Source organism: Tasmannia lanceolata, unplaced genomic scaffold (genome assembly GCF_043159265.1).
Source record: "Tasmannia lanceolata isolate RefF3 unplaced genomic scaffold, GAP_Taslan_0.1 ptg000023l, whole genome shotgun sequence".
Lineage (NCBI taxonomy): Eukaryota > Viridiplantae > Streptophyta > Magnoliopsida > Canellales > Winteraceae > Tasmannia > Tasmannia lanceolata.
In genome coordinates, this window is record NW_027518700.1 from 9682244 (window position 1) to 9710135 (window position 27892).

Genomic DNA, 27892 nt, shown 5'->3' on the forward strand with positions numbered 1-27892 from the left:
AACTTGATTCCAGAGATCACAGCCTCCTACAGCCAAATCAATCAACCCGATTGCTAATCCGGCAATCCACAGCCTCCGATAATCCTCGGTCTGAAAAATAAGATCGCTCCGCCTATAGCCGGTCTTCCACTACTCCGGATCGAGCAACCCACGGCCTTTCACAGCCTTCGGCAACCTCTGCGATTTTCCTCGTCTCCAGATCCAGCATCACGGCCTCCATAGGTCCAGATCCAGCCTCACGGCTTCAGATTTGGCCTCCACGGCCCCAGATCTAGCCACCACGGAAGAGCCATACTCCAGATTTAGCCTCCACGGTTCCATATCCAGCCTCCATGGCTCAACTTTTGCCAACAATGGGGAGAGATGAGAAAGAGAGTGCGTGACTCCAAAAATATAGAGGAAGAGAGGGGGCGAGAAGGAGCCAGCAATGGGGAGAGACAAGAAAGAGAGGGCCATGCTCAAAATACAGAGAAAGAGAATGAGATGAGAGAGAGAGGGAGATGAGAGAGAGGGGGGAGACAAAAGAGAGAGAGGGGGACAAGAGAGAGAAAGAAGGAGAGAGAGATAGAGAGAGTGTGGGAGACGAGAGAGATGGAAGAAGTTTAATCTTTCCGTTATTCTTCCTTTACATTTGATCAGGAAACCTAGAATTAAAGTTACGGAACATAGAAGTGTCAATTTACTCAAACCTATGACTCTTCATACTGTCATATCTGTCTTTCCCGCCTGCATGTTGATCTTTGGACTGATATGTGGGTTTCACCTCCGCTCACTACAAAGAGAGTTCATTCAATGTCTCCCAAGGCATTTCATTCTTTCATGGTAGGTCGAGAGTGGTTACTTAACTCTAGGGTATCCTGGTATTGTTGGTATTTTTGTAAATGGAGAAGGTAGTCCAATCAGATCGGCTCTATCTGATGTTGAGCACATCTATGTAGTCAGGCTTTGCAGACAAAAATCCATAAATCCTTTTCTCATCTACAAGTTGAAACTCAACAAACTTGGTTCCAAAATTTTTGAAGACTTCTATTGCCTTGAATGGTACTAATTCCTGTGCATATGTATAGGGGATTGATATTCACACTACCATATTTTCATAATTGCACTTTGTTTTACTCTTTTGCAGCCCATGCTTACATTTTCCTACCTTCTCTGCGTCTACTATTTAAATTTGTTAGATATGTGACAATGCTTACCTTCTTACTCATCGATATCACCTATTCAATTTGCTCCCTTCTCACCAGTTCCAATGCATCTATTTTTAGAATGAAAACTGATATGCACTTTTTATGTATTGTTCAATTCTTTTCACAGTTGAATTACTCTTGCAATGAAGAGAATATGGTGGCTCTCAGTTTGTGTTGGGCTCTTGAACGAGCATTTGATCCTATTTGTTATCAATGGTGACCCAGAGGTTGAGACAAATTGGTTTTCATCATGCATCTTTTGGGAATCAACAATCAACAGATCTTCAATATTGATGAAAGTTCTCACAGTTGAAAGTGACTGTGTGCATGCTTTTGACTGGGGTTAATGATTGTGAGCTTAAACATTGATGGCGGATGTAAATCAGTTGTACTCTTTAACCACAGTAATGCGTTTGCATTTTTTCTCTTCCGAGAATGAGAAGTATTGAAGATCGCACCCATAAAAAAAAAGTATTGAAGATCGCATCCTCAACATCTCTACACCGAAAGAGAAACGTGATAAGAAACAGAGGCAACGAAGTACAGAGGTACATTGTGGACCCAATGAAATTAGTCATAGAATATTATACTTCAGGTCCTTTTTTTTAAATGTATTATACTTATGGTCTATCAGGGTCACACATTTTCTATACCAAGCTTCGTAATTTTTAGAAGGTTTTAGAAAGCCATAGTGCTATGCCCTAGAAAAGCATAATGTTATGCTCTCATCTCCATTTTGTAAGATGTTGATTCTTTAATGACAATTATTCTTCAAATACCGCTACAAGTTTTGTTGACCTTACATGTATGATTTTCTTCGTTTTAAAGACTAAATTTCTACATTTTGTTCTCCTCTTATCAGTTGCACGTGCAAATGCAAGATCCAACGTCGAGATAGATGATAGTGACACAAGATGAAGATCAACACAAGAAGCAACTAAAATAATCTCATGGGGGCTTGAAAACTCATGCCACGGTTTGAAGGAAAGCTCTAATATAACACGTAAAATGAGCGAAGCTCCTTCACCCACGTGAAAGAGCCAATGCTCTCTTCACAAGAGATGTCCCAAAAATAAAGTTTATTCAAATCTATCTTTCTTCTCTCATGTCATTACATAATATAAAGATCCAAAACGTAAGAATATCAAACCTAAATTCTTGCCTAACCATTATTCTAAATCTTCTAACTAAAGCAACATAAATAAAAAGTAGAAACATGACTAAAACTTTCCTAAAATAGTAATCCCGCAATATAACTATACCATACCCTGCCTATAACTTAGCCAAATCAACTTCAAATAGCGTAATCTTGGGCTCTTTAGATAGATAATCGAAAAACCTTTCTAAAATCACCAAAATCATGCTAAAAGAACAAGTTATGACATCCCAAAAAAATACCACAAATAAAATGACGAAAATAAAAAATAAAAAATAAAAGATTTGATCTACGCCGCACGTTCTGCATTAGATAGAGTGGGGAAAGTGATAAAGATAAATGGGACAAACATAGAAAGAGAACATAGAGGATAGAGTAGGAGCAGAGATCGTGCGATATCATTTCCAATGAGTGCAAAAGGGTAGTACGGTCTTTTTACTTTACGATATGCATGTCAAGAAATATATCTTAAAAGTGTGTCTGACAAGTAGTTTTAGAATCAGACAGAACGCTTTCGTACTTTTCTCTTCACAATTTGGGAGGTGTCATCTTCCCAGCATCTGTCTTTGCACAAATGCCTTTATAAGCTTATCTTTCAACTATCACCTACCTAGCTAGCCCTCATAAATAAAACATGGGATTTGCTAGCGTTCATCGCAGAAGGCATTTTGCGGAAGGTCTGTTACACGTGAGAGCAGCCACACAGGCTCACTTTTCAGCAGATTTTGTCTCCATTGACGAGGTGGCTGCTCTCACTTGCAACGGACCATCAGCGAAATGCCTTCTACGATGGACGCTAGCAAATCCCATAATACTTGTAATATTTCTATTGTAAGGCTTATACAAACTTCTATTTGCATTTGGTTAGTCTACTTTTAGGACTTGTTTTACGTCTGACTTCTCATCTGGAAATCTTTGTTCAAATACTTCGTTGTCGGATACAAGAAGCTCTCTCTCTGAATTTACTGAGATTCTTTCTCTACGAGCCTTGTAAGTGATTCATCTCAGCTCTGGAATTGCCACTCCTTGGGTGCCCTACATGCGACCATCCTCAAATCATTTTCCAACATACTATTAAGACCTCTATATTATACAAACTTCTATTCTTTAATCGAATCTGAATAATTACAATAATGTTAGTTTCCCTCTTTGTAAAACGAACTTTATCTATCAACCCTATTGGTAAGGAACAAATTTCCACCTGTTAGTAACTTCTTACATGAACTAAGATAGAGACATTGAAGAAATGTACTTGCTTGAATTTCATTGTAAAATACACAGGTCTCAATTATATAATTCTTCCCAACATTAATTTCTCTGTTATTCAAGCAAGGCGTAGAGTTGATCCCATGGGAATTTTGTACTCACCTAGGGTGGGCCAATCGGTGAGCTGTTAATGTACATGAGCTTCTGTTTCTTTGATGGAATCCCTCTCCTTTCTTCGATCTTAGTCTTCACAAAACCAATTGTACAGTCGTACTCAACGTCAATAATAATCGTTTCTCCGCTCATCATTGTAACGGGTATTTTCTTATCAACCCATGAGGTAGCCAAAACAAGGCTGAGTGTGGATTCATTCATGACGTCATAATCTGCCAGAGTCCTACCGTTCTCGAGTTGTTTCCCAGCAAAGATGAGCCTCTGGTGGCGAGTTGGAGTCGTGTCCTTGTTCCGAATCTTAGCCATGACTTCCTTAACAGTGTCTGAGCTCTCAACTTCGAGTGTTATGGTCTTTCCCCTCCATGTCTTGATGAATATCTGCATTGGAGAATACACCATCCGAAGAGTGCTTTCTTTTTTAAATTCATAATCTGCCAACACTTGTTTATCATCAAGCTTTTCTCCATTGTATTCTAGCCTTAGTCGATCTGATTGAGCCCCGATTGTGTATTCAATCATGGTCTTGATGCATTGGATAGTATTCCATATTTCTACTTCAATCATGATGGTTTTTCCAATGTTTGTCTTTACAAATAATTTCATTTTTTCGCTTGGGCCGAAGATCACATGAAGGACAGATAGGTTTTGGATGCTGTAGGCCCCTAAAATCTGTCCATCTGCAAGTAGTTTTCCGGCATAGGTGAGATTTTGATGCTCTTCTGGGATTCCCTCCCTGTCTTTAATTTTTGCCTTGACATTTTGGATGGTATTCCAACTTGTTATATCAAGCAAGATTGTCTTTTTAGTTGGCAATGTCTTGATGAATATTTGCATCGGATGAAGTACCATATGAAGAGTAGATTCCTTTTGGTCCCCTTCCTTCTCGTAGAGTATAGAATTTCCATTAGCATTGTAACCCACCGAGGCAGTGTTTTTTGTGGATTCCGTTTGGTCCTTTTCCTTCTCATAGAGTATAGATTTTCCTTTAGCATCGTATCCCACGGAGGCGGTGGTTTTTGTGACCTTTGAGAAGCTCTTCTTTTTCCAAAGTAGAATATACAGAAAGATAAGATGTGAAAATGTCAAGAACTATAAACATTGATTCCAGACCACATGGGAGATTGAATTTATCACACACACACAAATATATATATATATATATATATATATATATATATATATAGTAAACAGTTCTTGCGCTTGAGCTCAGATAGTTTATCTGCGCTCGAATGCAGGAGATAATGGTGGGCTCACATTTTTTGGGTGATCCTAAGCATTCATTTGAAAGGCCCGGGGTGTGTACAAAAACTTAGCTCCATTAGATCATCTTAGGGTGTCCATTTGTGGGTGAGAAAATGGACAGATACTATTTGTCCACAAATTTGCCCATTTTTTCACCCCATAAATGGAAGGGTTAGGTTGATCCAATGGAGCTGTTTTTTGGTACACACCCCATACATGATGGGGCCTTTCAAATGAATGCCACTCGAGCGTAGCTAAGCTTAGGAACTGTTTCCTCATATATATATATATATATATATATATGAGAACATTTCCTACACACTTGTGTAGGTAAGTTAGCTGCACACTTGTGTAGGTAAGTTACCTACACACTACCTTAAAATACAGTGGGGGCCCACATTGTTTGGGTGATCCAAACAATTCATTTGAATGGTCCTCACATAGATAGGGTGTCCACAAAAATCAGATCCATAGGATCATCCCAACCCTACGATTTGTGGAGGTAAAATGGACGTGTATAAACCTTCACATATTAGTCCATTTTTTGCCTCCATAGTTTGAATGGTTAGGATGATCCTATGGATCTGATTTTTTGTTGACACCCTATCTATTTAAGGATCATTCAAATGAATGGTTTGGATCACCCAAACAATGTGGGCCCCTACTATATTTTAAGGTAGTGTGTAGGTAACTTACCTACACAAGTGTGTAGGAAATGTTCTCTCTCTCTCTCTCTCTCTCTCTCTCTATATATATATATATATATATATATATATATATATATATATATATATATAGTGTGATTTGCTAGGTAATTTCACGGAAAGCCATTTCGCAACTGACTTTTGCACGAGAGAACAACCACACATCGTCAATTTTCGGCAGATCTTGTCTTATTCATTCAATTCATCTGAGGTGGTTGTTCTCTCATGCAAAAGTCAGTCGCAAAATAGCTTTCCACGAAATTGCCTAGGAAATCCCTATATATATATATATATATATATATATATATATATATATATATATATATATGTGAGGAAGTCTAAACTGAAGGGAGCCCTTGCAAAAAAGAGGTGAAAGGGCTCTCCTATTGGCTGTACATCACCATCATGTTTGACTTTTCAGCCGTTATTAATGCATGATGGCCTTCAGTCTAGAATTCCTATATATAATTTTTGCTACAGATTCAAATGTATTTGCAATCATTTTTTATAATAGTAAAAGGTTTATGAGCTCAAGCTCAGCCTAAGCTAGAGCTCAGAAACCACTACTCTCATAGTTGGTTGAGTCATCTAACCCATTTAGTTTATAGGGTATGCTTAGGGTTATGGGTTATGATTTGTGGAGGTTTAATGGATGGCTAGAAATTATGGTCCTAGAGATCGGATGGTTAGGATTACGGTATGGAGCTGGTTTGTTAGGAACACTCTATCTATGTGAGGTAGTATAAAATGAATGGGTTGGATGAGTCAAACTGCTATGGGAGATGGTGTATTCTAAAGCTCTACGATGAAATATTAAAATTTATTATAAGAGGTGTCATGAAAGAATTAGAAATATGTGAAATTTGAAACAATTTGTCTAATTGAATTCAAAGCAAATTCATATTCTGCAATGATAATTATATCAAATTTACCTTGATTTATATTAAAAATGAATAATTTTTAAAAATAATTAATATTTTATTCAAACAACTAAGAATAAAGAAATCATGAGCAAACAAAGAATACTGATATAAAAAAATAAAAAAAGGATTTAGTGCTTCAAGATTCCAGTGATATGTTGATCTAATTGTTGATGATGGTCCGATGTTGATGAGGATGACTACAAGAGACGAAATTATATGAAAATTGAGAGATTTTACCCTATTTGGTCTATTTATTACAATAAAGAATGAGGCTGAGATGTATCTTTTTCTATTGTCATGTAGAAGAAGATTGAGAGAGGAAGAGAAATTGAAGAGGGAGTTAAGTTCTCAAAGGTAGAAAATGTACGTATATTGTGTAGATAATTATCGATTGGGTTGGTCTCGAAGGTAAGTTTTAAACTCGTATTCCATAAGAATATCTTGAGTTATGGGATTTTCTATTTGTAGAATGGTTTTAGCAAATAAGCAACCGTGCTTATTTTTTTAGTTTAAATTTTATCCTGCGCTATTATAGAAAGATTTATTTTAAAACTGAATAATTATGGAGAGAATATATAAAGAAAGAGAATCATATATACTGGCAGTGGAAGGACTTTCATAGAAGGGCTAAGGGCACCTTAAGATATGACTCTTTGGACATATATAGTATCAATTTAAGAATTTTTCTTTTATATTGGGTTTTGAGGTAAGGTGGTATGTTTCCCTCCTATACTTCTTCTATTCATCAATAAAATTTCAAGTGCTAGATAAATTCGGGTTCAGTAAAAAAGAGAAAGAATATATTTTTTTTTAAAAAGGGAAAAATATAGATGCACCCTGTCAACTTTCTAACATTTTCAATGATAACTTTGACTTTTTGAAGTTATCAACGACACCCCCTTAGTTTTCAATAATGCTTGTTGCGTGATGGCGTGGATATGAACGAAGAAATTGTCAGGGGTGTCTTTGATGAATTTTGAACTATAAGATGAAAAATCAGAAAATTAGTGTCGTTGGTGATTTTGAAAAGTCAGGGATATTGTTGAAAATGTCAGAAAGTTGAGGGGTTGTATCTGTATTTTTCCCAAAAAATGTGTTTACACATATTTTTCATATACCACTGCTGTATAGAGAAGAGTATGATGGTACCTTTTGGTTGGCTACGGGTGAATAGCTTCTTTCAGAATTGGGTTTCTTTTCTGGTTTGGACTGTTTAACCAAAGAGCCACTTTCAAGATTGTTATTCATGTTCCTTGTACCATGTCTTTCCGTTGTCGGTGGAGGCAAAGAGGCGAGGCGAACATAAGGAGCAGAATACGGTAACGAAGATTGCACCCTTCGTGTGGTTGATTGATTTCCTCCCATGATTATCAGATTTTCAAAATGCTTATAGAGTTACGAATCATTTAGCCAAGAAAAGCTAGTAGTAGATCCCCTAGAAAACAAGTCCAAACTGTAATGAAAAAGAACGAAGAAATATCTAAATCCAAAGCACAAGAATTGTCAGAAGATCATGCACCGAGAAATCTGAGATTAGTGTTGTAATCTAAATCAAGATCTACTAAGTCAAGTCCTGAATCAAGAAATAAAAAACCCACTTTGGATGGAGTAAACATGGCCTTGACAATAATCATTTGCAACAAGAAAGACCCCGATCGAACAACAGTGGAGGAATCCAAATCATCTAATAATCAAATAGGCGATGAATTCTAAACTTTTCATATTTGCTTTCGCTGAAAAAGCAGAGTTTTTCAAGCAAGAACAGAGATACAAGCCAGGAAAAAAAAGAAGAGAACAAAGATCACGAGAATGCATATGGGGTTTTAGTCTGAGGAGTTTAATGATAGGCTCTCAAACAAACAGGTCCAGGTCCTTATTCGTTTAAGATTAGGCCATGTTCGTTTTAGATTATGGCAACCGATTGAGTGTCCAAAACCAATCATTGACGTTTAATTTTGAGTATAATAATGGGTTTTTACTCAGAATCAATTATCATAATTTTAAACAAACAGGGCCTTACTGGTCCGAAACTTTTCGTAGTGCCTTTTTTATCCTACTTTCTTGCTCACAATCCATATATTTTGAATAGGGCCTAGGTTATGCTTAAGTTGTACCCAACTAGGGCTGAGAGACAGAGAGAGAGAGAGAGAGTTGATAATTTAACAACTGCTTGCCTTCATCTTATTGTTTTTATTAAAATGGCAAAACTATCCTTCCCTAGGCCAGTGGCGTGTAGGAACATGTTTGGTTCTTGGTTATACAATCGGTTTCGTAACAGCACTCAAAATAAAATAAAATATTATGATTTTGAGTAGGGTGTTAGCGTTACAAAAATACCTCATGTAAAAAAGACAAAATGAACAAAAACATTTTGTACATTGGCAGCCTCCATTCGGATTTAGGATGTTCCCTAAGATTTTGTGGCTACGTTTGAAACACCATTTGAAATAATTTTGGCATTGTAGGGTCCAATTGTTGTGTCCAAATCCTGTTCATTAACGTTTGTATCCTATGGATCCCCCGTGACCGGGGTCCATTGACAACTCTTTCTTTTGGTAGCACAATGGCTTTTTATAACGGCAATTTTGTCAACACAACAGGTAGGGTGTCCCATATCTTGGATTATTTTCCAGTTAACCCAAATGTTCTTATCTAATGACCTCCTATAGAACTTATATAGAAGATGACTTTATTCCTAATTAAAAATTATAACGCATTATCGTTGACCGAACATATATATTAGAGTGAATCACTAAAATAACATGTATATAGAAGTCAAAAGAGTTGATTAAGTCCAAGTCAAATATGACATAAACTAGTTTTGCCTCGCCATACTTTGGTTGAACTTAAATTTTATATGTCAAAGTTGTTAGAATATGTGGGATCCAACGGTTGGATTGAGATAAGATCTCACCGTTGGATCATCTTGGAGGTAGATTGGGTAAGTTAGCTAAATGAGGCAGGTGGATATATTAGGCATATGGATTAGAAGAGGCAACCAAAAGAGATTAGCAAAGTAGATTTGATTAGGATTATTTTCTTCTATACTTATCTTGATCTCCCTTCTATGTTTATCATTTGAGTGTTCTATAAAAACACTCCTTGTGTTTAATGTAAATCATCCAAGAAAAGACTAGTGGAAATCTTCTATATTTTACAAAAGTCTCCTCCCCCCCCCTCTTTTTTTTTTTTTTTTTTTCCTTTTTGTAAAAACTCCTTAGTTAATTCAGTCTATTTGTAAGATACAATTGTTCACCTGCGAGGAACCTCTTTCAGGAACTAATATGAAGGTATGGAAGAAATTAAATATACTTGTTTGATTTATTTATTTTTCTACAATACATGGGTCTCAATTCTGTAGTTCTTCCTAGAAACATGCAATTCTCAGTTATTCAAACAAGGCGTAGATTATTCGATCCCATTGGAATTTTGTAGTCTTTTAGAGTAGGCCAATCTGCGAGCTCAAAGCCAAAGTACATGTCAAAGTAGATGAGCTTCTGTTTTCTCCAGTAATCCCCTTCTTCTCTTGGATTTTAGCCTTCACAAATCCAACAGTATGGTCACTCTCGGCCACAATCATAATGGTTTCTGCACTCATCATCGTAACATATATTTGCTGAACAATATAGGAAATACCCATAATAAGGCGGAGTGTTGATTCATTTAGGACGCCCATAATCTGCTACAGTCATCCTGTCCTTGAGTTGTTTCCCGGCAAAGATGAGCCTTTGGTGGCAGGGGGTGAGAAATTGAAGGGATTTTTTTTTCTAGTTGCTAAGTAGAAAAAACACTACAAGAAAAATGGTTATTACCGGCATTCTCCTACTGGCGTTTCAAAAAAACGTCGTTAATATAATATATGCACCGACATTCATAAAGTGAAACGACGGTGAAGTGATATTTCTGCACCAGTAACTTGCCCCGCCCAAAAAATACCCAAATGTATATACCGACGCTCATGGAGTGTCCCTAAAACATTATAATTACCGACGTTTTGAAAATAAAACGTCCTTAGTTACATTCTTTTAGGTTTTGAATTTCACCAACGTTCAGGAACGTCTCTGAATACAATAACCACCAGCGTCATATATTAAACGTCGCTGCATCTTTAGTTCATAAGTCACGATTAACCTCGATCACATAGGGCAGAACCATCACCCACGATTTTTTTCTCCTCCCGCGCACTCGCACAAATCCTCACCCTCTCCGTCAACTTTCCGACTACTTTTCAGACGATTCCGGTGTCCTTCCGACGACCCTTTCCATTCCGGCGAGTTTCCCGGCACAAATATTCAGGTCTCATCTCGGATTTTGGTTTTCCGGATTAGGGTTTCCGGTTAGGGTTTTTTGACAAACTGTTCCATTCCGGTTAGGTTTTCCGGCAACAAACTCGGATTCCAGCAACTTTTTCGGCAATGAGATGGTATGGCCATATTTTAGGTTTTTGTTTTGTTTTGTTAATGTCCATTTTCTTTTGGTTAATCCATTTTTCTTTTAGGAATTAGGGTCAATCTGTTAATCAAATCTATTAATCTAGTATTTTATCAATTTTTGGATAATTAAATCAAATTTTAATCAAGTCTGTTGCTTTTCCTATTTTATGTTGTACTGAGGGGAGAGGATTTATTTCCCTGTTGGAGGTGATGGGTTTGGGGGCTTAAAAGGAAGGGTTTCTAGGGTTTGGTGTAATATTTTTTTGTTTTGGCTTCGGGAGTGAAAACCAGGGGCATTCAAAAGTGTGTTATGGGTTTATGTGGGTTGTTCCAATAGCAGATTTGTATACCGTTCAAACAAATGGGTTGGGTAGAAGGGCTATTTTTGACCTACTCTATATGTTCACACACAAATACATATATACCCACACAAAAAAGAAGAGGAAGAAGAAACATTATCAACCATTTTATTCGTACCATTTAATTGTTATAACGATAATCAAATTTAGCTAGGGTTTGGGTGTGGAAAATCCATCTTCCCATTCAATTTTTGGATAGATCATGCGTGCTTTTGTTCGGATAGATCTTGCGTGATTCATTTGATTGCAACGCTTTGTTGTATTGTCTTAGTTGAATTACTCATGCTTATGCATTGGACTAGTTAAAAATGGGATTTCTATTTACAGGTGATGTATGTGTTCTCGTACTTTCCATAGAGGCACGCCCTCTTAGAATCCTGCCCTTTGTCATTTTTTGTGAGTGTAAGTGATGTGTCTTCACCAATTAAAATTTTTTGGATGACAAAGTTTTTGTTAGCGTAGAGTCCTGTCCTTTGTCATTTCTTGTTATGATGTTATTTTAGCATATTTTAGCATGCTATTTTCTACCAGAATTTCAAGATTTTAGCATGTTATTTTCAAGCATGGTTTCTAGACACCTTGTTTGTTTGTGATGAACATATGCATCTCAAAATCAGTTGCATAGTTTACAAATTCTACCCAAAAGGCAATCATTTGCATAGTTTACAAATTCTTCATAGTGATGAAGAAAGGGAATGTGTGATGGAGAAGGGGAGACTCCCACAAATTAAAAGAGACTTGAAGGAGCTCTCTGTTTTTTTAAAATAGAAGACGTAGCAGTCGTAAGCATATTCATAACATGTCCATAACACAGTCTATTTGATTTATCAACAATAAATTGAATGTTCTTTAAGAAACCTCCTTTAATTACTACAAAGAAGGAGAATGGATGAACTTCTTAAACACAACAGCTTACAATGGGGCCAATGAAGAATTGGATCCACGAAGAATGAAAGTAAGAATTGAAGGTCTAGGATAGATATATTGAATGAGGGCTTAGATCAAGAGATAGGAAGAGAGGTGGGAGATGGGTGTTATAGGATAAGCCGATGATATAAATCAGTAATTGTTGTCGATGATATCATTGATATGCACCTCTACTTGAAAAATGTTTCCCATAGTGAAAGAAAAAAAAGCTAGAAATTTTACCATGTCCAGATCAGTATGTGTGAGAGCGGCGTGCTCATTGCAAGCTATACAATTTCCCAGAGCTGATAGTCTCTCTTCAAATTTAATTGAACAACCACTTGATCATTCTAGTTGAAATAGTCAAGAGGGGGGGTGAATTGAATTTAACTCAATATTAGGCCTTTTGAAAATTACCTATGAACCCTAATTGGAATTTTTCTTCACTTAATTAAATATTTGGTTAGTGCAAATATAATTGAAAAACAAAATGAAATGCCAAACCAAACAATAATGGAAATGCAAGAGTGAGAAATGACACACCGATATATAGTGGTTCGGCCGACGGCCTACTCCACTCTACTCAAGGTCGCACTTGAGGGATTCCACTATTGGAGACCTCCACGATGCCCGGCTCCGAGGCGGTTACAATTCCAAGGGATATTAAACAAGGATGCCCTTACACCTTTACAAAGACTCTCCTTCTCCGCCGAGTTCTAAGCGGTTGCTCTCTAGCGAATTAAAAACGGAATGCCCTAGCCATCTATACAAGATATGAAAGATTGATAGCTTGGCTTCTTCTTGAAAGCTTGATGCCCTTTGTAGTTCCTTGATTGCTCTTCAACAAAGATTTGCAAGTGATAGCTCTAAAATATCCAAACTCAATAGGTTCACAAGTGAAAGGCAAGTTTGGGAAAAACCAAAAATCTTAAGCTTAAAAGGGTTGCAAGTTAGCTTGAGTGCTTAAGAGGGTTTTTCAAAAATCAAGAGAGAGAGAAAAAAACTTCTCTTCATGTTGTATTTATAGCCTCTCCAAAGAATATGACCGTTTGGGGGTGTAGATATCAATTTTCACAAATTAATTCAAATCCCAACGGCTATATTTTGAGCTGTCGCAAGGTTCTCGGAGTTCCGAGAGAACGGCCAAAAAATGGAATTTTTCTACTGGACCATTTCTCGGAGTTCCGAGAAAATGTCCAGACGCTACTGGACCTTTTCTCGGAGTTCCGAGCTCGGAGCTCCGAGAAAAATCTCGGAGTTCCGAGAAGCCTAAAAATCTGCTGTTTTTTATTTTTATTGCTTGTTTGATTTTTAGCTTTTGGAACTCAACTCCTATGATTATTTTGGAATGTTTATGAGGGTCCCAACATGTTGGTCCACCACATAACCATTCACTAATCCATTTTAAGTTCTTAAGTGTTCTTTGAAAAACAATTTGAAAACACTTTGAAAACGTTTTGCCTTGACTTGAAAATCTAAAGAGAAAGGATGTACAATTATACCTATGCAACCTTCAATTCGTCTTTAGCTTTGGTCTTCAATTGATCTTCCATCTTTGTATGCTTGCTTGAGTGATGATGTGAGCTCCTTTGACTCTTGTTGGGTACATCTTCAAGCATGACCATGTTGTGTGTTGGTTTCTTCAATGATCAATCCTATCTTAAACACAATACTTCAAAGCAAATTGATTAGTATTCAAAAACACAATCAATTATGTTTAGAATCATCAAAACAAGATAGGAGAGTAGACCCTTGGGCTTACAATCTCCCCCTTTTTTATGATGACAAACAAAATTGATTATGAGGTGTGTGTGGAGTGACATAGTAGGCAAGTGAATACTGGAACTCCCCCTCAATATATGCACACATATAAATGATACAAGTTATAAGCATGTGGTGCATATAGTAAATTTGAATAGATAATCAATTTCAAACCTTCTCCCCCTTTTGTCATCGACAGAAAGGGAGTAAAAACAAATTTAGGAGTAGATAACTCCCCCTAAATCAATGCTTATGGTATAAAAATATATAACCAAGTAATGCACATATACCTGTTCATGATCGAGATGTTGACATACGTCAAAAGGTTAGGTATTTTAATTAAAGTGAAGGTACCTCTCCAACTTAGAGAACTAAGAAGGCTAAGAGTACCAATTGAGTGATTTTTAAGATTAAAATTTGACATCTCATTCATGCAGATACTACCAAAACAGAGATGATATGTATAAAATACTATATAGATAAGCTGGTGAAAGGCACAAAGTATTTATTTGGCAATTTCTTTGACTTGATCCGCACTCCAAATGTTTAAGGCACTTCGGATATAACAAATTCTATCATCACTAAGGGGTTTTGTAAAGATATCCGCTAATTGATCTTCAGTGTTGATATATTTTAAGCAAATATCCCCTTTTTGTGAGTGATCTCTGATGAAGTGGTGTCTAATCTCAATGTGTTTTGTTCTTGAGTGTTGTATGGGGTTATTTGTTAAGCTTATAACACTAGTATTGTCACATTGGATGAGAATATTTTCTATTTTGATTGCATAGTCCATCAATGTGCTTTTCATCCATAGGACTTGAGCACAACAAGCTCCAGCTGCCACATATTCTGCTTCTGTTGTGGACAGAGCTACTGAATTTTGCTTCTTGCTAAACCATGAAACAAGTGATTTACCCAAGAATTGACAAGTCCCATTAGTGCTTTTCCTATCTACTCTACTTCCAGCAAAGTCTGCATCTGAATATCCGATGAGAGTGAAGGAAGATGATCTTTCATACCACAGTCCTAGACTTTGGGTTCCTCTTAAGTACTTGAAGATCTTCTTAACTGCTGCTAGGTGAGATTCTTTAGGATCCGATTGAAATCGAGCACAGAGACAGACAGTAAACATAATGTCTGGTCTGCTGGCTGTCAAATAGAGCAAACTACCTATCATACCCCTATACAATTTCTGATCCACAGATTTGCCAAATTCATCTTTTTCTAGCTTAGCAGTAGTACTCATGGGAATTCTTGATGTCTTACTGCTATCCATGCCATACTTCTTTAATAACTCCTTTGTATATTTTTCTTGATTTAAAAATATTCCATTTTGATATTGTTTAATTTGGAGTCCTAAGAAGTAGGTTAACTCTCCCATCATGCTCATTTCAAATTCATTTTTCATTAAGGTTGCAAATTCATCACACAATTTTTGATTAGTTGAGCCACAGATGGTATCATCCACATAGATTTGGACAAGGAGGATATCATGATTTTCTCTTTTGATAAACAAGGTTTTATCCACCTTTCCCATCTCGAATCCTTTTTCAACTAAGAAAGTGCAAAGCCTCTCATACCAAGCTCTAGGAGCTTACTTTAATCCATATAAAGCTTTATCAAGTCTGAAGACATGATTTGGATGTTTGAAGTCTTAAAAACTTGGAGGTTGCTCAACATACACTTCCTCTTGGATATAGCCATTTAGGAAGGCACTTTTGACATCCATTTGATATAGTTTAAATCCTTTATGAGATGCATATGCCAAAAGTATCCTAATAGCCTCCATACGGGCAACAGGAGCAAATGTCTCATCATAATATATCCTTCCTCCTGATTGTACCCTTGGGCTACAAGCCTAGCTTTATTCCTAGTGATAATTTCATTTTCATCCAATTTATTTCTATACACCCATCTCGTGGCAATGACTGGATGATCACTAGGTCTAGGCACTGCCTCCACACTTTGTTCCTTTCGAATTGACTTAGCTCATCTTGCATGGCCATCAACCAATATTCATCCTTTTCAGCTTCCTTGATGGATTTTGGTTCTAATTCGGATAGGAACGCCAAATTGTTACTCACACTACGATAGTATGATCTAGTTCTTACTGGCAATGTGGCATCACCTAAAATTTGGGATTCAGGATGATCTACCAATGTTCTCCTATCCCTAGGCAATGAGTCATCATTTTTATTTTCTACTTCCTCACTAGGTAATGTATGACTTGTTGATGCATGAGGAGGAGCACTCAATTTTTGAAAAAGATGTTCAATGGGTTCATCCTCATCATGTGGCATTTCTTGAGGTGTTGGCTCTCTTTCATCAAATGTCACATGCATGGATTCTTCTACAACTAGGGTTCTTCGATTAAATACTCTATATGCCTTGCTATGTGACGAATACCCTAAGAATACTCTATCATCCGACTTCTTATCAAATTTGTGTAAATTTTCTTTAATGTTTAAAATGAAGCATTTACATCCAAACACTCTAAAATAGCTTATATTTGGTTTCAAGTTTTTCCAAAGCTTATAAGGTGTTTTCTTAGAAATTGGCCTTAAATATACCCTGTTTATAATATAGCAAGCGGTGCTAACCGCTTCCGCCCAAAAATATCTAGGGAGATCATTTTCATGCAACATAGTTCTAGCCATTTCTTGGAGAGTTTGATTTTTTCTTTCTACTACTCCATTTTGTTGAGGTGTTCTAGGTGCGGAAAAATTATGTTTTATGCCATGTTCATTACAATAAGTGTCAAAATGTACATTTTCAAATTCCGTTCCATGATCACTTCTAATGTGGGAGATGGCAATACCTTTTTCATTTTGAATTTGATTGCACAATGTAAGAAAGTTTTCATAAGTTTCATCTTTATGTCCTAGAAATATGACCCATGTGAATTGTGAGTAGTCATCCACAACTACAAACACGTACCTCTTTCCACCTAGGCTACTAGTCTTCATTGGTCCAAAAAGATCCATATGAAGTAGCTCCAAGGGGTAGGAAGTTGAAATCATATTTTTAGGTGCAAATGAGCTTTTCAATTGTTTTCCTAATTGACAAGTTCTACAAATGTGATCTTTGATGAATTTTAACTTAGGCAAACCTCTAACACTTTCTTTTGAGGAGAGGGTCGAAATGAGATCCATTCCGGCATGACCCAACCTCCTATGCCATAGCCAAGAATCCTCACTAATGGCATTAAGACAAGTCACATTTTGAAGTCTAAGATCATCTAGTCCAATTGTGTAAATGTTATTGTCTCTAGAACCTGTGAATTTTACTTCTCCATTTATCTTATTTTTAACAATGCATTTATCAGGATTGAAGACAACTTCAAAACCATTATCACATAATTGACTAATGCTAATAAGATTATGGGACAAGCCATCAACAAAGAGTACATCATGTATGGGAGATGTAGAGTTACCTATGGTGCCTTCACCTTTGACTTTTTCTTTCTTGTCATCTCCAAATGTAACTTCTCCACCATCCTTGAGTGATAGTGATGCGAATTGAGTGAGGTCTCCAGTCATGTGTCTAGAGAATCCACTATCAAGGTACCATGTGTTCCTCTTGTTATGGCTTTTAAGGCATACCTACATATGAATAGGCAAGTGAGATCCCTTAGGTACCCAAATCCTCCTAATCTTGCTATGTTCAGTTGTTTTTACTTTAGAGTTCAATTTGATTTTATCTTGTTTAGCATGTAGGCAAGCAACCTTATAATGACCTTCTAGACCACAATAAAAACAAATTTTGGTACCACTAGAAGAAGCCTTTTCAAGTTTGTTTTTATAGTTAGATATGGTAGTATTCCATTTGTGTCCAAGTCCACTTTTATCACTTGACATTCTTTGAATATTAACAAGCCTATCCAATTTTAATGAACTATTTCAAATTTTTCAAAGAGTTTCTTGAGTTCATCATATTCAAAAGATAGTTTACCGTTTTCATGCTTTAGTTTGTTATTTTCAACAGAAAGATTTTGTCGATTTTCATTCAAAGTCTTAATGGTAGCATTTAGCTCATGAATTTTTACTTTGCATTTTTCATTTTCATCATCTAAAAATTCATGATCCTTTTTTAACCAACCAAATTCTTTTTTCATGTTAGCAAGAGAATTTTCAAGTGATGCAATTTTATCAAATTGAATTTCAAGTTCATCATTTGCATTTTGTAAGGAATCTAGAACTTCTTTTAAGACAATAACATCATTTAAAGTGTTTACCTCATTGTTGTCGTTTGTTGAGGCCATGAAGCATACGTTCCTTGCTATCAAGCAATCTTCGCCATCATTTTGTTCGCCTTCGCTATCAATTTCCTCATCCCATGTGGCGGTCATTCCTTTCTTGCCATCTCTTCTCTTGAAGCGGTTGTTTGAAGTTGGTTAATTGTTGAGTGGACAATCCGGGCGAATGTGTCCAAGCTTCTTGCAACCGTAACATCGTGGTTGAGAAGATCCATCACCGAGTTCTTCTTTCTTTTTGAATGGAGGGTTTGTCCTTCTATTTTTCATCCCATGTTTCTTTGCAAGAATTTGATCCTTCTTGTTAGGAGGGCAACTTCATCTTCCATGTCTTCTTTTGCATCTTCATTTTCACCTACATTACAAGTAAAAGCAATTCCTTTTCCTTTTTCGATTTTAGTTTCGATTTCGGGTGCTTTTGTTTTGAAAATCATTTCATGGGTGATCAAGGACCCTATTAGTTCATCTAGGTTCAATGTGTTCATGTCCTTGGCTTCGGTGATTGCGGAGGTTTTGGATTCCCAAGACAAAGGTAAGGACCTAAGGATTTTAGTCACTAAATCTCTATTGGAAAATTGTTTTCCAAGACCCCTTAATCCATTTACAAGATTGGTGAATCTAGTGTACATGTCGGCAATTGTTTCATCGGGTGTCATTTGAAAGAGTTCGTATTGCCGAAAAAGATGGTTCATTTTAGATTCTTTTACTTGATTGGTTCCCTCATGGGTGACTTCTAAAGTGTCCCAAATTTCCTTAGCCGAATTCAAATTTGATACTCTATTGAATTCTCCGGGAGATAGAGCACAAATAAGAGAATTCATGGCTTTGGCATTATAATTCGAAGCTTGTTGTTCGGCTTCGGTCCAATCATTTAAATTTCTTGTGGGTAAGATGTATTCATTATTAATTGCTCTCCACATTTGATAGTCTTAGGTTAAAAAGATTTTCATTTTGGTTTTCCAAAAACCATAGTTTGTTCCATTAAAATAGGGTGGCCTAGTGTTTGAATAACCTTCATGGTGTTGAGGGTAGTTTGCCATTTTAGAATCTTTACTCTAGACCGGTTAGGGTTTTCTAAAAATTAGAGACGAGGCTTTGATACCAATTGAAATAGTCAAGAGGGGGGGTGAATTGAATTTAACTCAATATTAGGCCTTTTGAAAATTACCTATGAACCCTAATTGGAATTTTTCTTCACTTAATTAAATATTTGGTTAGTGCAAATATAATTGAAAAACAAAATGAAATGCCAAACCAAACAATAATGGAAATGCAAGAGTGAGAAATGACACACCGATATATAGTGGTTTGGCCAACGGCCTACTCCACTCTACTCAAGGTCGCACTTGAGGGATTCCACTATTGGAGACCTCCACGATGCCCGGCTCCGAGGCGGTTACAATTCCAAGGGATATTAAACAAGGATGCCCTTACACCTTTACAAAGACTCTCCTTCTCCGCCGAGTTCTAAGCGGTTGCTCTCTAGGGAATTAAAAACGGAATGCCCTAGCCATCTATACAAGATATGAAAGATTGATAGCTTGGCTTCTTCTTGAAAGCTTGATGCCCTTTGTAGTTCCTTGATTGCTCTTCAACAAAGATTTGCAAGTGATAGCTCTAAAATATCCAAACTCAATAGGTTCACAAGTGAAAGGCAAGTTTGGGAAAAACCAAAAATCTTAAGCTTAAAAGGGTTACAAGTTAGCTTGAGTGCTTAAGAGGGTTTTTCAAAAATCAAGAGAGAGAGAAAAACTTCTCTTCATGTTGTATTTATAGCCTCTCCAAAGAATATGACCGTTTGGGGGTGTAGATATCAATTTTCACAAATTAATTCAAATCCCAACGGCTATATTTTGAGCTGTCGCAAGGTTCTCGGAGTTCCGAGAACCATTCTCGGAGTTCCGAGAAATATTCTCGGAGTTCCGAGAGAACGGCCAAAAAATGGAATTTTTCTACTAGACCATTTCTCGGAGTTCTGAGAAAATGTCCAGACGCTACTGGACCTTGAGTTCCGAGGGAACTCTCGGAGCTCCGAGAAAAATCTCGGAGTTCCGAGAAAAATCTCGGAGTTCCGAGAAGCCTAAAAATCTGCAGTTTTTTATTTTTATTGCTTGTTTGATTTTTAGCTTTTGGAACTCAACTCCTATGATTATTTTGGAATGTTTATGAGGGTCCCAACATGTTGGTCCACCACATAACCATTCACTAATCCATTTTAAGTTCTTAAGTGTTCTTTGAAAAACAATTTGAAAACACTTTGAAAACGTTTTGCCTTGACTTGAAAATCTAAAGAGAAGGGATGTACAATTATACCTATGCAACCTTCAATTCGTCTTTAGCTTTGGTCTTCAATTGATCTTCCATCTTTGTATGCTTGCTTGAGTGATGATGTGAGCTCCTTTGACTCTTGTTGGGTACATCTTCAAGCATGACCATGTTGTGTGTTGGTTTCTTCAATGATCAATCCTATCTTAAACACAATACTTCAAAGCAAATTGATTAGTATTCAAAAACACAATCAATTATGTTTAGAATCATCAAAACAAGATAGGAGAGTAGACCCTTGGGCTTACACTAGTATTGAGAAAATAATTAGAAAAGCAATGCATAAATGTATTCATTTCCGAGTTGATGTATCATGGGCTATTTTGGTGCATTTTTGAGACATAGTTTTGTTATGTTTGTGGCTTATGTTGCCTCTTTTAGTTTTTTGTTGCACTGTATCGATGAATTTCAGCTAATCGTGGAGTTACTAAGTACTTTCTTATTTCCTTTTCTATAGAGCTATACTATAAATGAAAATCTGTGAGTTGTTAATTACGGATGATTGATATGCTCTCTTCAAGCCACGAACTACTAAAGAAGATGATTTTCAAGGTTCTCAATAGATTTTGTCATTAACAAGATTTCAAATGAGTTTTTCCTTTCTATTTTCATTTCAAAGATGCTGCTTCCATGACTCACAGCCACCCTCTATGAGGAGACATATACACCCCCCCCTTTCCCAGAGGACAAAGTCTCACGCACCTTGCATGGCATCTAATCAGAGTATGGATGGTTGTGGTGTGTGGTTAAGCCACATCCATGTAGTCTAATTATTTCCTCTCATCAATCCATTTTCTAGTAGATATTATGGTTAGAATTTGATGAAGTTTTGTGATTAATTTGTATAAGTCTTCAATTTTCATTTTGAAAACCATTTTATTGATGTGGATCAACCACTTAGTGGGACCTACCAATGATTTCCAATGGCCTTAAAAGCATGTTGATAGGACGATCAGAAGTTTTATACTCACTCTATGCGAATATTTATATTCTTTTCTCTCATCATTCGGTCTTGTAGATTACATAACATGAAAATCACTTTATTCGAACATTTATGACCACTCATTATGGAACTTGAGTATTTTTAACTCACCCTGTTAAATAAAAAAAAGGAAATGATAAATGCGTCCCTTTTCATTACATGGGACAACCAGCTGCAATGTACATGATAATCAGGTCCGTTGAATCCTTCCCATGTGAAGTACATCAGCCCCCGCAGTCATAGGTACACTGCAGCTCTCTTCCCAATCTTGTTATGTGACCCACTTTTAAATTGTTATCTTTTTGGCACTTTTATGTTTTTTTATTTAAATATTAATCTCGACTGATAATCCCGTGCAGGTAATCAGAGATGACATGATGGAATCTTAGGACACAGGATTCGTCTAATGATTCCCAAATGGGAGCATTATAAGGTAATTGTCCTTATATTCCAATCATTTTTTCATTGTTTTACTATTATAATGTAATTATTAATTTTTGATAGATATTGTTAGATGGTCATTCTATCTCACTTCCTTGACATTGTTTGATACTTAAGTTTTGATTTCTTCATGATACCCTTAATTGAGCAGGTTTACCTGGTGGCATTTATCTAGCGTCTAGTTCCTTTGTGTGTTTCATGGACCATGATTTTATATTGTTCAAGAATAAGCTGTATGATCCCACAGATACTTCCTTTTAATTCTTGCAGAAATTTATGACTCTGCAGAGAGCTTGAAATTTAGACCTCCAACTTTGAATATTTTTCCTTCACAAAGCTATATTTCTCCAAGGATAAAGCTTTATGTTTCCTTCTATTCTTTTAGGGTGTTGGGTTTAAATTTTTCCTATATGTATGGATCTGATTTACATGATCTTACTGATAAAATCTGCATGCCTGGAAGTGCAAGAGGAATTGTTTTTTTTTCTTTATTTGCACATCATATCTATGTCCAAGTCCCATACCAAATGCTTATCACCTCCATGTGTTCAACTTCATTCTATCCACCTTCTCATGTTGTTCTCTGCTACAATATGTTAGCAACAGACCTACCTGTGAATGATCATCAATGGCCATATTATTAAGTATTAACTAATAATCCTAGTTTTAAAATTTCATCCACATAGGCATGAAATAAAAAGTAGATGTGCAGCAACCACAATAGCAATTATATCCATCACTTGACCAAAACACGTCAACATGAGTAAATGGAAACTGGAAGCAAGGGTTGCAAGACCACGCCAATATCTAATGATTAGTAGCACATTCTTCCAATTGTAATGTTGCTGGAATGGATTTTTGATTGACTTTGAGGAATATGAGCTTGTTTATTACTTTTGAAGTGTTCAGGTTCCAGATGTTAATTCTAGGACTTAAATATCAAATAAGTGATTGTTCCAAGGTGAAAACTGTGTTCTGTTTTCTAAGGTAGTAATCGTCTGAAGTGGTCTTCTTATTAATCTGGTTATGAATTTTTTTGGGAAACCTGTAGTTATAGGTAATGTCTTAGGCTAAATAATGACAGTCATGTTATATTCGAGATTCAACCAACAGTGAAAGTGATGTTCTCTGAGAAGGAAGCAATAGAAAGAAGTTTATGCCCTATTTGTTTTGGATTTTGAGAACCGATAATGAGAGTAAAACTGATTATTGGAGTCAAATTTGTGTTTAATTTTGAGTCCATAAATGTAGAAGATGCTTAAAGTGGTATTGACACTCTACAATAGCAAGTTACCATGTGTACTAAAGATGATTGGCTACATTCACTCTGCTTTGCACAATTGCTACTACGTTTACAAGAACATTGCATTAGGTCTTATTCCTTGCTTGAGGCACTACAAATAATGTCTTTGACCTTTTTTCTTTGTTTTGCTTATATGAGTACCTGTTAGCCCTAGCTATTCATTTCATGGATGGGAATTTGGTGATTAATGCATTTTGCATATGTCAACTAAAAGAATAAAATTCACTACTTTTACATAAAATGGCCCTCTCTTTATTTTATTACAACCTCTGGTATGTCAACTATTTCTTATTTGTGTAAATTCAGACATGTGGTGTAACTACTAAAATTTTCATTATCTCTGTTACAGGTTGTATAAGCAACCGTCATTGGATCGATGTATACTGTTCTTGCACGTTGCATAAGCTTTCGAGGAGATAAGAGTCATGTAGATGTATTATACATATGTTGTTTACATAGGAGATTGACTCATCTGAATGTATAATTTTCTTCAGTTCCTGTGAGATGTGGATGTTGTGTATACAGGTTACATTATTTGTGGATGTGGATTTCGTTACAGGTTCAAATTGTAAACTGGTTGCATGTGTATCTAATGCAAAGGCTGTGTATCCAAAAAGGTTTAGGATATGGTTTAATATATATGTGGATGTGAGTCATGAGTCATGACTGTCTTTTCCAATATTGTCTTATTGTGAATGTGATGTTGGGTACAGGTACTAAAGTGTAAAGAAGGTTATCTATTGTACCATTTTTGGGAATTTTCAAAATTAAATATTTTTTAAAATAAATTATCACGTTTAGCAGCGGTGCTAAAAGATACATATACCGCAGTTATACTGGTGAGCTTCGAAGTCTAACATCGTAAATTAGGACCGCTGCTATAGTGTAAAATAAAAAATATCTATAATTACCGACGGTCAAGACCGTTGGTGATTCTAACATTCATAGTATGGCCATCCATTTTCACCAATGGTCCCTAAACGTTGTATTCAGCGACGCTCACAAAATGTCGCTAAATGATCTATTCACCGATGGTCTTTAGCGTCGGTGAATTTACCGACGCTCATAAAACGACGCTAAATAGGATATTCACCGATGGTCTTTAACGTCGTTGTATTTACCGATGGTCAAAAAAGGTCGGTAAATACACGTATCAAAGGCTCATGTGGATCTTTTAATGACAGTCATGACCGTCGGTGTAATACATACACCAACGGTTTACTTAAAACGTCGGTGATAACTATAACACCAACGTTTTTTTTTTAATTTTCAACGACGTTCATAAACGCCGGTATAATTGATAACACCGACGCTTTGAAAGAAACTTCGGTAAATACCTTTAGGCACGGTAGTATCATCAACGCTCACTGAAAGCGTCGGTGTAAGTTACACCGACATTCATTCGCATATGCACCGACGGTCATGACCGTCGGTAAATATCACTTTTCTTGTAGTGAAAGAGTAAAATTTCTGTAGACTTCATGGAAGGAATGCAAGCCCACCAAATAAGAGTGTGTTTGGGGCTAGCTAATTAAAAAACAAGAAATTGTATTTACCTAAGTAAGAAGTTCTAGGGTAAAATGATATTCATATTTGATAAATATAAATGCAATGAATTATTAGGGGGCTGATCCTAATTTCTTTGCTTTTATTGACCTGCCCCCATTTGGACGGGATTCACTATTTGATTCATGTACCCATCCAAGATAGTTCTTCGAACCTTCGTACCCTGAACCGAACACTTATTACAGAAAAAAGAGAGCAGAAATTCCGATCGTTTCTTCCCTGTGACATTGGTTGATATTGTTGGTATTTTAATACAAAAGTGACCCTTGTTGGTATTTTACAAAGTTGTTTTGTTTACAAAAAGAAGTCACTTTGGTTTTGAAAAATGAGTTTGCTCACTTACTTCACAAAAGAGAATAGTTCATATTGGAAAGTGGAGAAAAGCTTCATGTGTTTATATAGTTTTTCATTTCTTTAGCTTTGTGAAGAAGAGGAGAAAGGGGGCCTATGCGCATGAACCACCAAGTGGACCCGGTGGGCTTTTGGCTATACCGCACACGCACAACCCGGCCCGGTGCGGCTCGGCCGGCCGTGCGTGTGAATCAAGGTTTTTCCTTTCCCTATATTTTAATTTTTGTTTATGTCCGTAAAACATTACCTTTACCTTCGCCGTTCTTAAAAAAGAACGCCGACGTTATTAAGGTAAGCTTGCTTACTGGAACGTCGTTTAATTAGGTAAATAATGCCGTTGTTATTTTATGAATAACTGCATCGTTCTTGAACGTTGTGGCCGTTGAGATGCGACATTTGGCATCTGTAACGTCTTCTGAACGGCTCTTTTCTTAAATGACGTCTTTACTCCATTAAAGGGCATGTTGAATGGACACTTTTTGGTATATAAAAGAGGAAGTTCTCTGTGTTTTCTTCTACACTACGCAAAATAACAAAAAACCTTTTCAGAAGTTTACTGTTTTCTTTCTGTTTTCGCTATCTTGTTGTAAACAATGATTTCCTTCTTATTCTTTTATTTTACATATTTTGTTGGGCGATTGGAGTGTTCGGGTGGTTCGAATCTCTTTGATCGTGCAGTTCTTAAAGATCGACGGTGCGTCGGGCTGTTGTATCTTAGGGGTGATTGCGGCCAGTAATCTGCTGCCTCGGAATTAGTTTCCGCAGAAGCTCAAATTCACCTTAAAGAGAGTGACATAGTCTGTGCCTCATCGCCGCATCGGAAAAGGTTTCACTAACATCATTTGTTTGTTTTTGCTGTTCCTCAATAGAAATCTGGTAAGCCATAATATTCCCTAAATCCTCAACAGATATGACAAGTCTCCTAAGGAATATTTACCTTTTCTGTTTTCTTTCAGTTTGCTTGTATCCCAAACCCAAATCCTGTGGATTCCCTCCCAAATTCCTCAACCCGGGATTCTGTAAATTCGAACCCTTCCAAACTACGGTGAACCCTTCTTAACCTTTGCATACGCCATTACCAACTACCATCCCACAATCCAGCTCAGTTGAGTCTCCCCATTCCTCCCCCCAGCAAGACCACTTCCCTCCATTACTGGCTGAAAACGCAAATTCTTCAAGCCATCCACAACCTCAATCCCTCAATGAACAAAATAGTAAATGGTGTAAAATTTTTGGTGGCCCTCCAGCCCATGTAAGTGAAACAAAGATTGAGTTCCACACCCCCTTTAAACCAGCTTCTGGACCCAAGCGTGCGTTATTCGGTGAAGAGGACTTTGAAAAAGCTAAAACAATGTGGGAACATTGTCTTCTCGGGTACTTCCTGTTGGGAAAAAAGGTTACTATTGCGGAATTACAAACCCAGATAATGTTTTCCCAAATCTGAACTGTGAAATTAAATGGAATAAAATAAATATGTAAGCGAAAAATAAATGACAAATAACACCAAAATTTTTTACGTGGAAAACCCTCCGGGGTGAAGGGAAAAACTACGGGACCGTAGTCCACTTGAAAAACTTTCACTATAGTAAATAATGGGTTACAACATCACTTGTAGGTGGGTTTCTAATAGAGTACACACAAACTCGTGCGTTCAATGTATGGCTATGAGTAGCTACACTCCCTCACACACTGGCTCTCACTATACAGCTATCAGAGAGCTGTATCTCTCTCTCTCTCTCTGTGTCTCTCTGCACTATGTCTGTCTCTCTCTCTCTCTCTCTGTGTGTCTCTCTGCACTTTGTCTGTCTCTCTCTCTCACTGCGTTTTGTGAGATATGACTTTTCTGTTCTGGATTGATGATCTGAGCCCTCAAACACCCAATTTATGAGTTAAAGTCTATTGTTGATCATAGAATTGAATAGTTTCGACGGCCCTTATTTGCTCATACTGATCCGTGGGTTTTCGCTGGGATTTTCTCCAATAAAGTGATCCAATGTTCGATCGGAATTGGGGCTGACCCCGATTGATTTAATTGTTACCCAACGACTGTAATTTACTTTAAAAAAAAAAGCAAATTGATCTCACCACTTGATTTGGCGATTTGATAAAAATAGGATCTCAGAGTAGAATTAGGGCTCGGGCTATGAAGTAACCCTACCTAATTTTACCCCGACTGATGATCCGTACAGTCGGATTAGGATTTTGATGACTTTAAGTATATAAATTCATGAGAGAAGGACTCTTACATGGATTTAATACTCTATAGTTACCAATCCGGGCATTTTTTAATTTTTCGGATCTAATCATCTTACCAGGTACATCTCTTTATCATTTTGGTTTTCAGGATATTTGATGATGCATATTTTATCAGTCAAATTCCACGGATCAATATATTAAGTTATTGTTGGTTAAATTGTAGCAAAATTAGGGTGTCTACAAATGCCCCTCTTTGGCAGTGGTGACGTAGTAACCTGATGCCCAAGCAAAAGAGACAACAGCATTTTACGCAGCGTTTTGCCTACAAAGGACTCTCTAGACAAAAAAATGCAACCTAAATGCGAATGCATGCAACCTAACATAAAGCAACACCCTAGATGAAATCCTAGAATTTGAACATCTAT

The 27892-nt window shown here is 36.8% G+C and overlaps 1 protein-coding gene and 1 long non-coding RNA gene across 3 annotated transcripts; one reads left to right on the forward strand and one right to left on the reverse strand.

Moving 5' to 3' along the window:
- Positions 1-3494: 3494 nt before the first annotated feature.
- On the reverse strand, positions 3495-8300 carry LOC143856828 (polyubiquitin-like). 2 transcript variants are annotated; one of them, XM_077367125.1, is made up of 2 exons: positions 7742-8300; positions 3495-4758 (listed from the first exon to the last, which is right to left on the reverse strand). In XM_077367125.1, the coding sequence occupies exons 1-2, from the start codon at positions 7955-7957 to the stop codon at positions 3712-3714; spliced, it is 1263 nt and encodes a 420-aa protein (XP_077223240.1). In that variant the 5' UTR covers positions 7958-8300; the 3' UTR covers positions 3495-3711. The 2 variants fall into 2 exon arrangements, with proteins under 2 accessions (XP_077223240.1, XP_077223239.1); XM_077367124.1 differs by having other exon boundaries at positions 3495-4761.
- Positions 8301-9816: 1516 nt separating this feature from the next.
- On the forward strand, positions 9817-23963 carry LOC143856203 (uncharacterized). Its single transcript, XR_013238128.1, has 3 exons — positions 9817-9882; positions 21970-22043; positions 23704-23963. It is a non-coding gene; the product is annotated as an uncharacterized LOC143856203 (long non-coding RNA).
- Positions 23964-27892: the final 3929 nt, after the last annotated feature.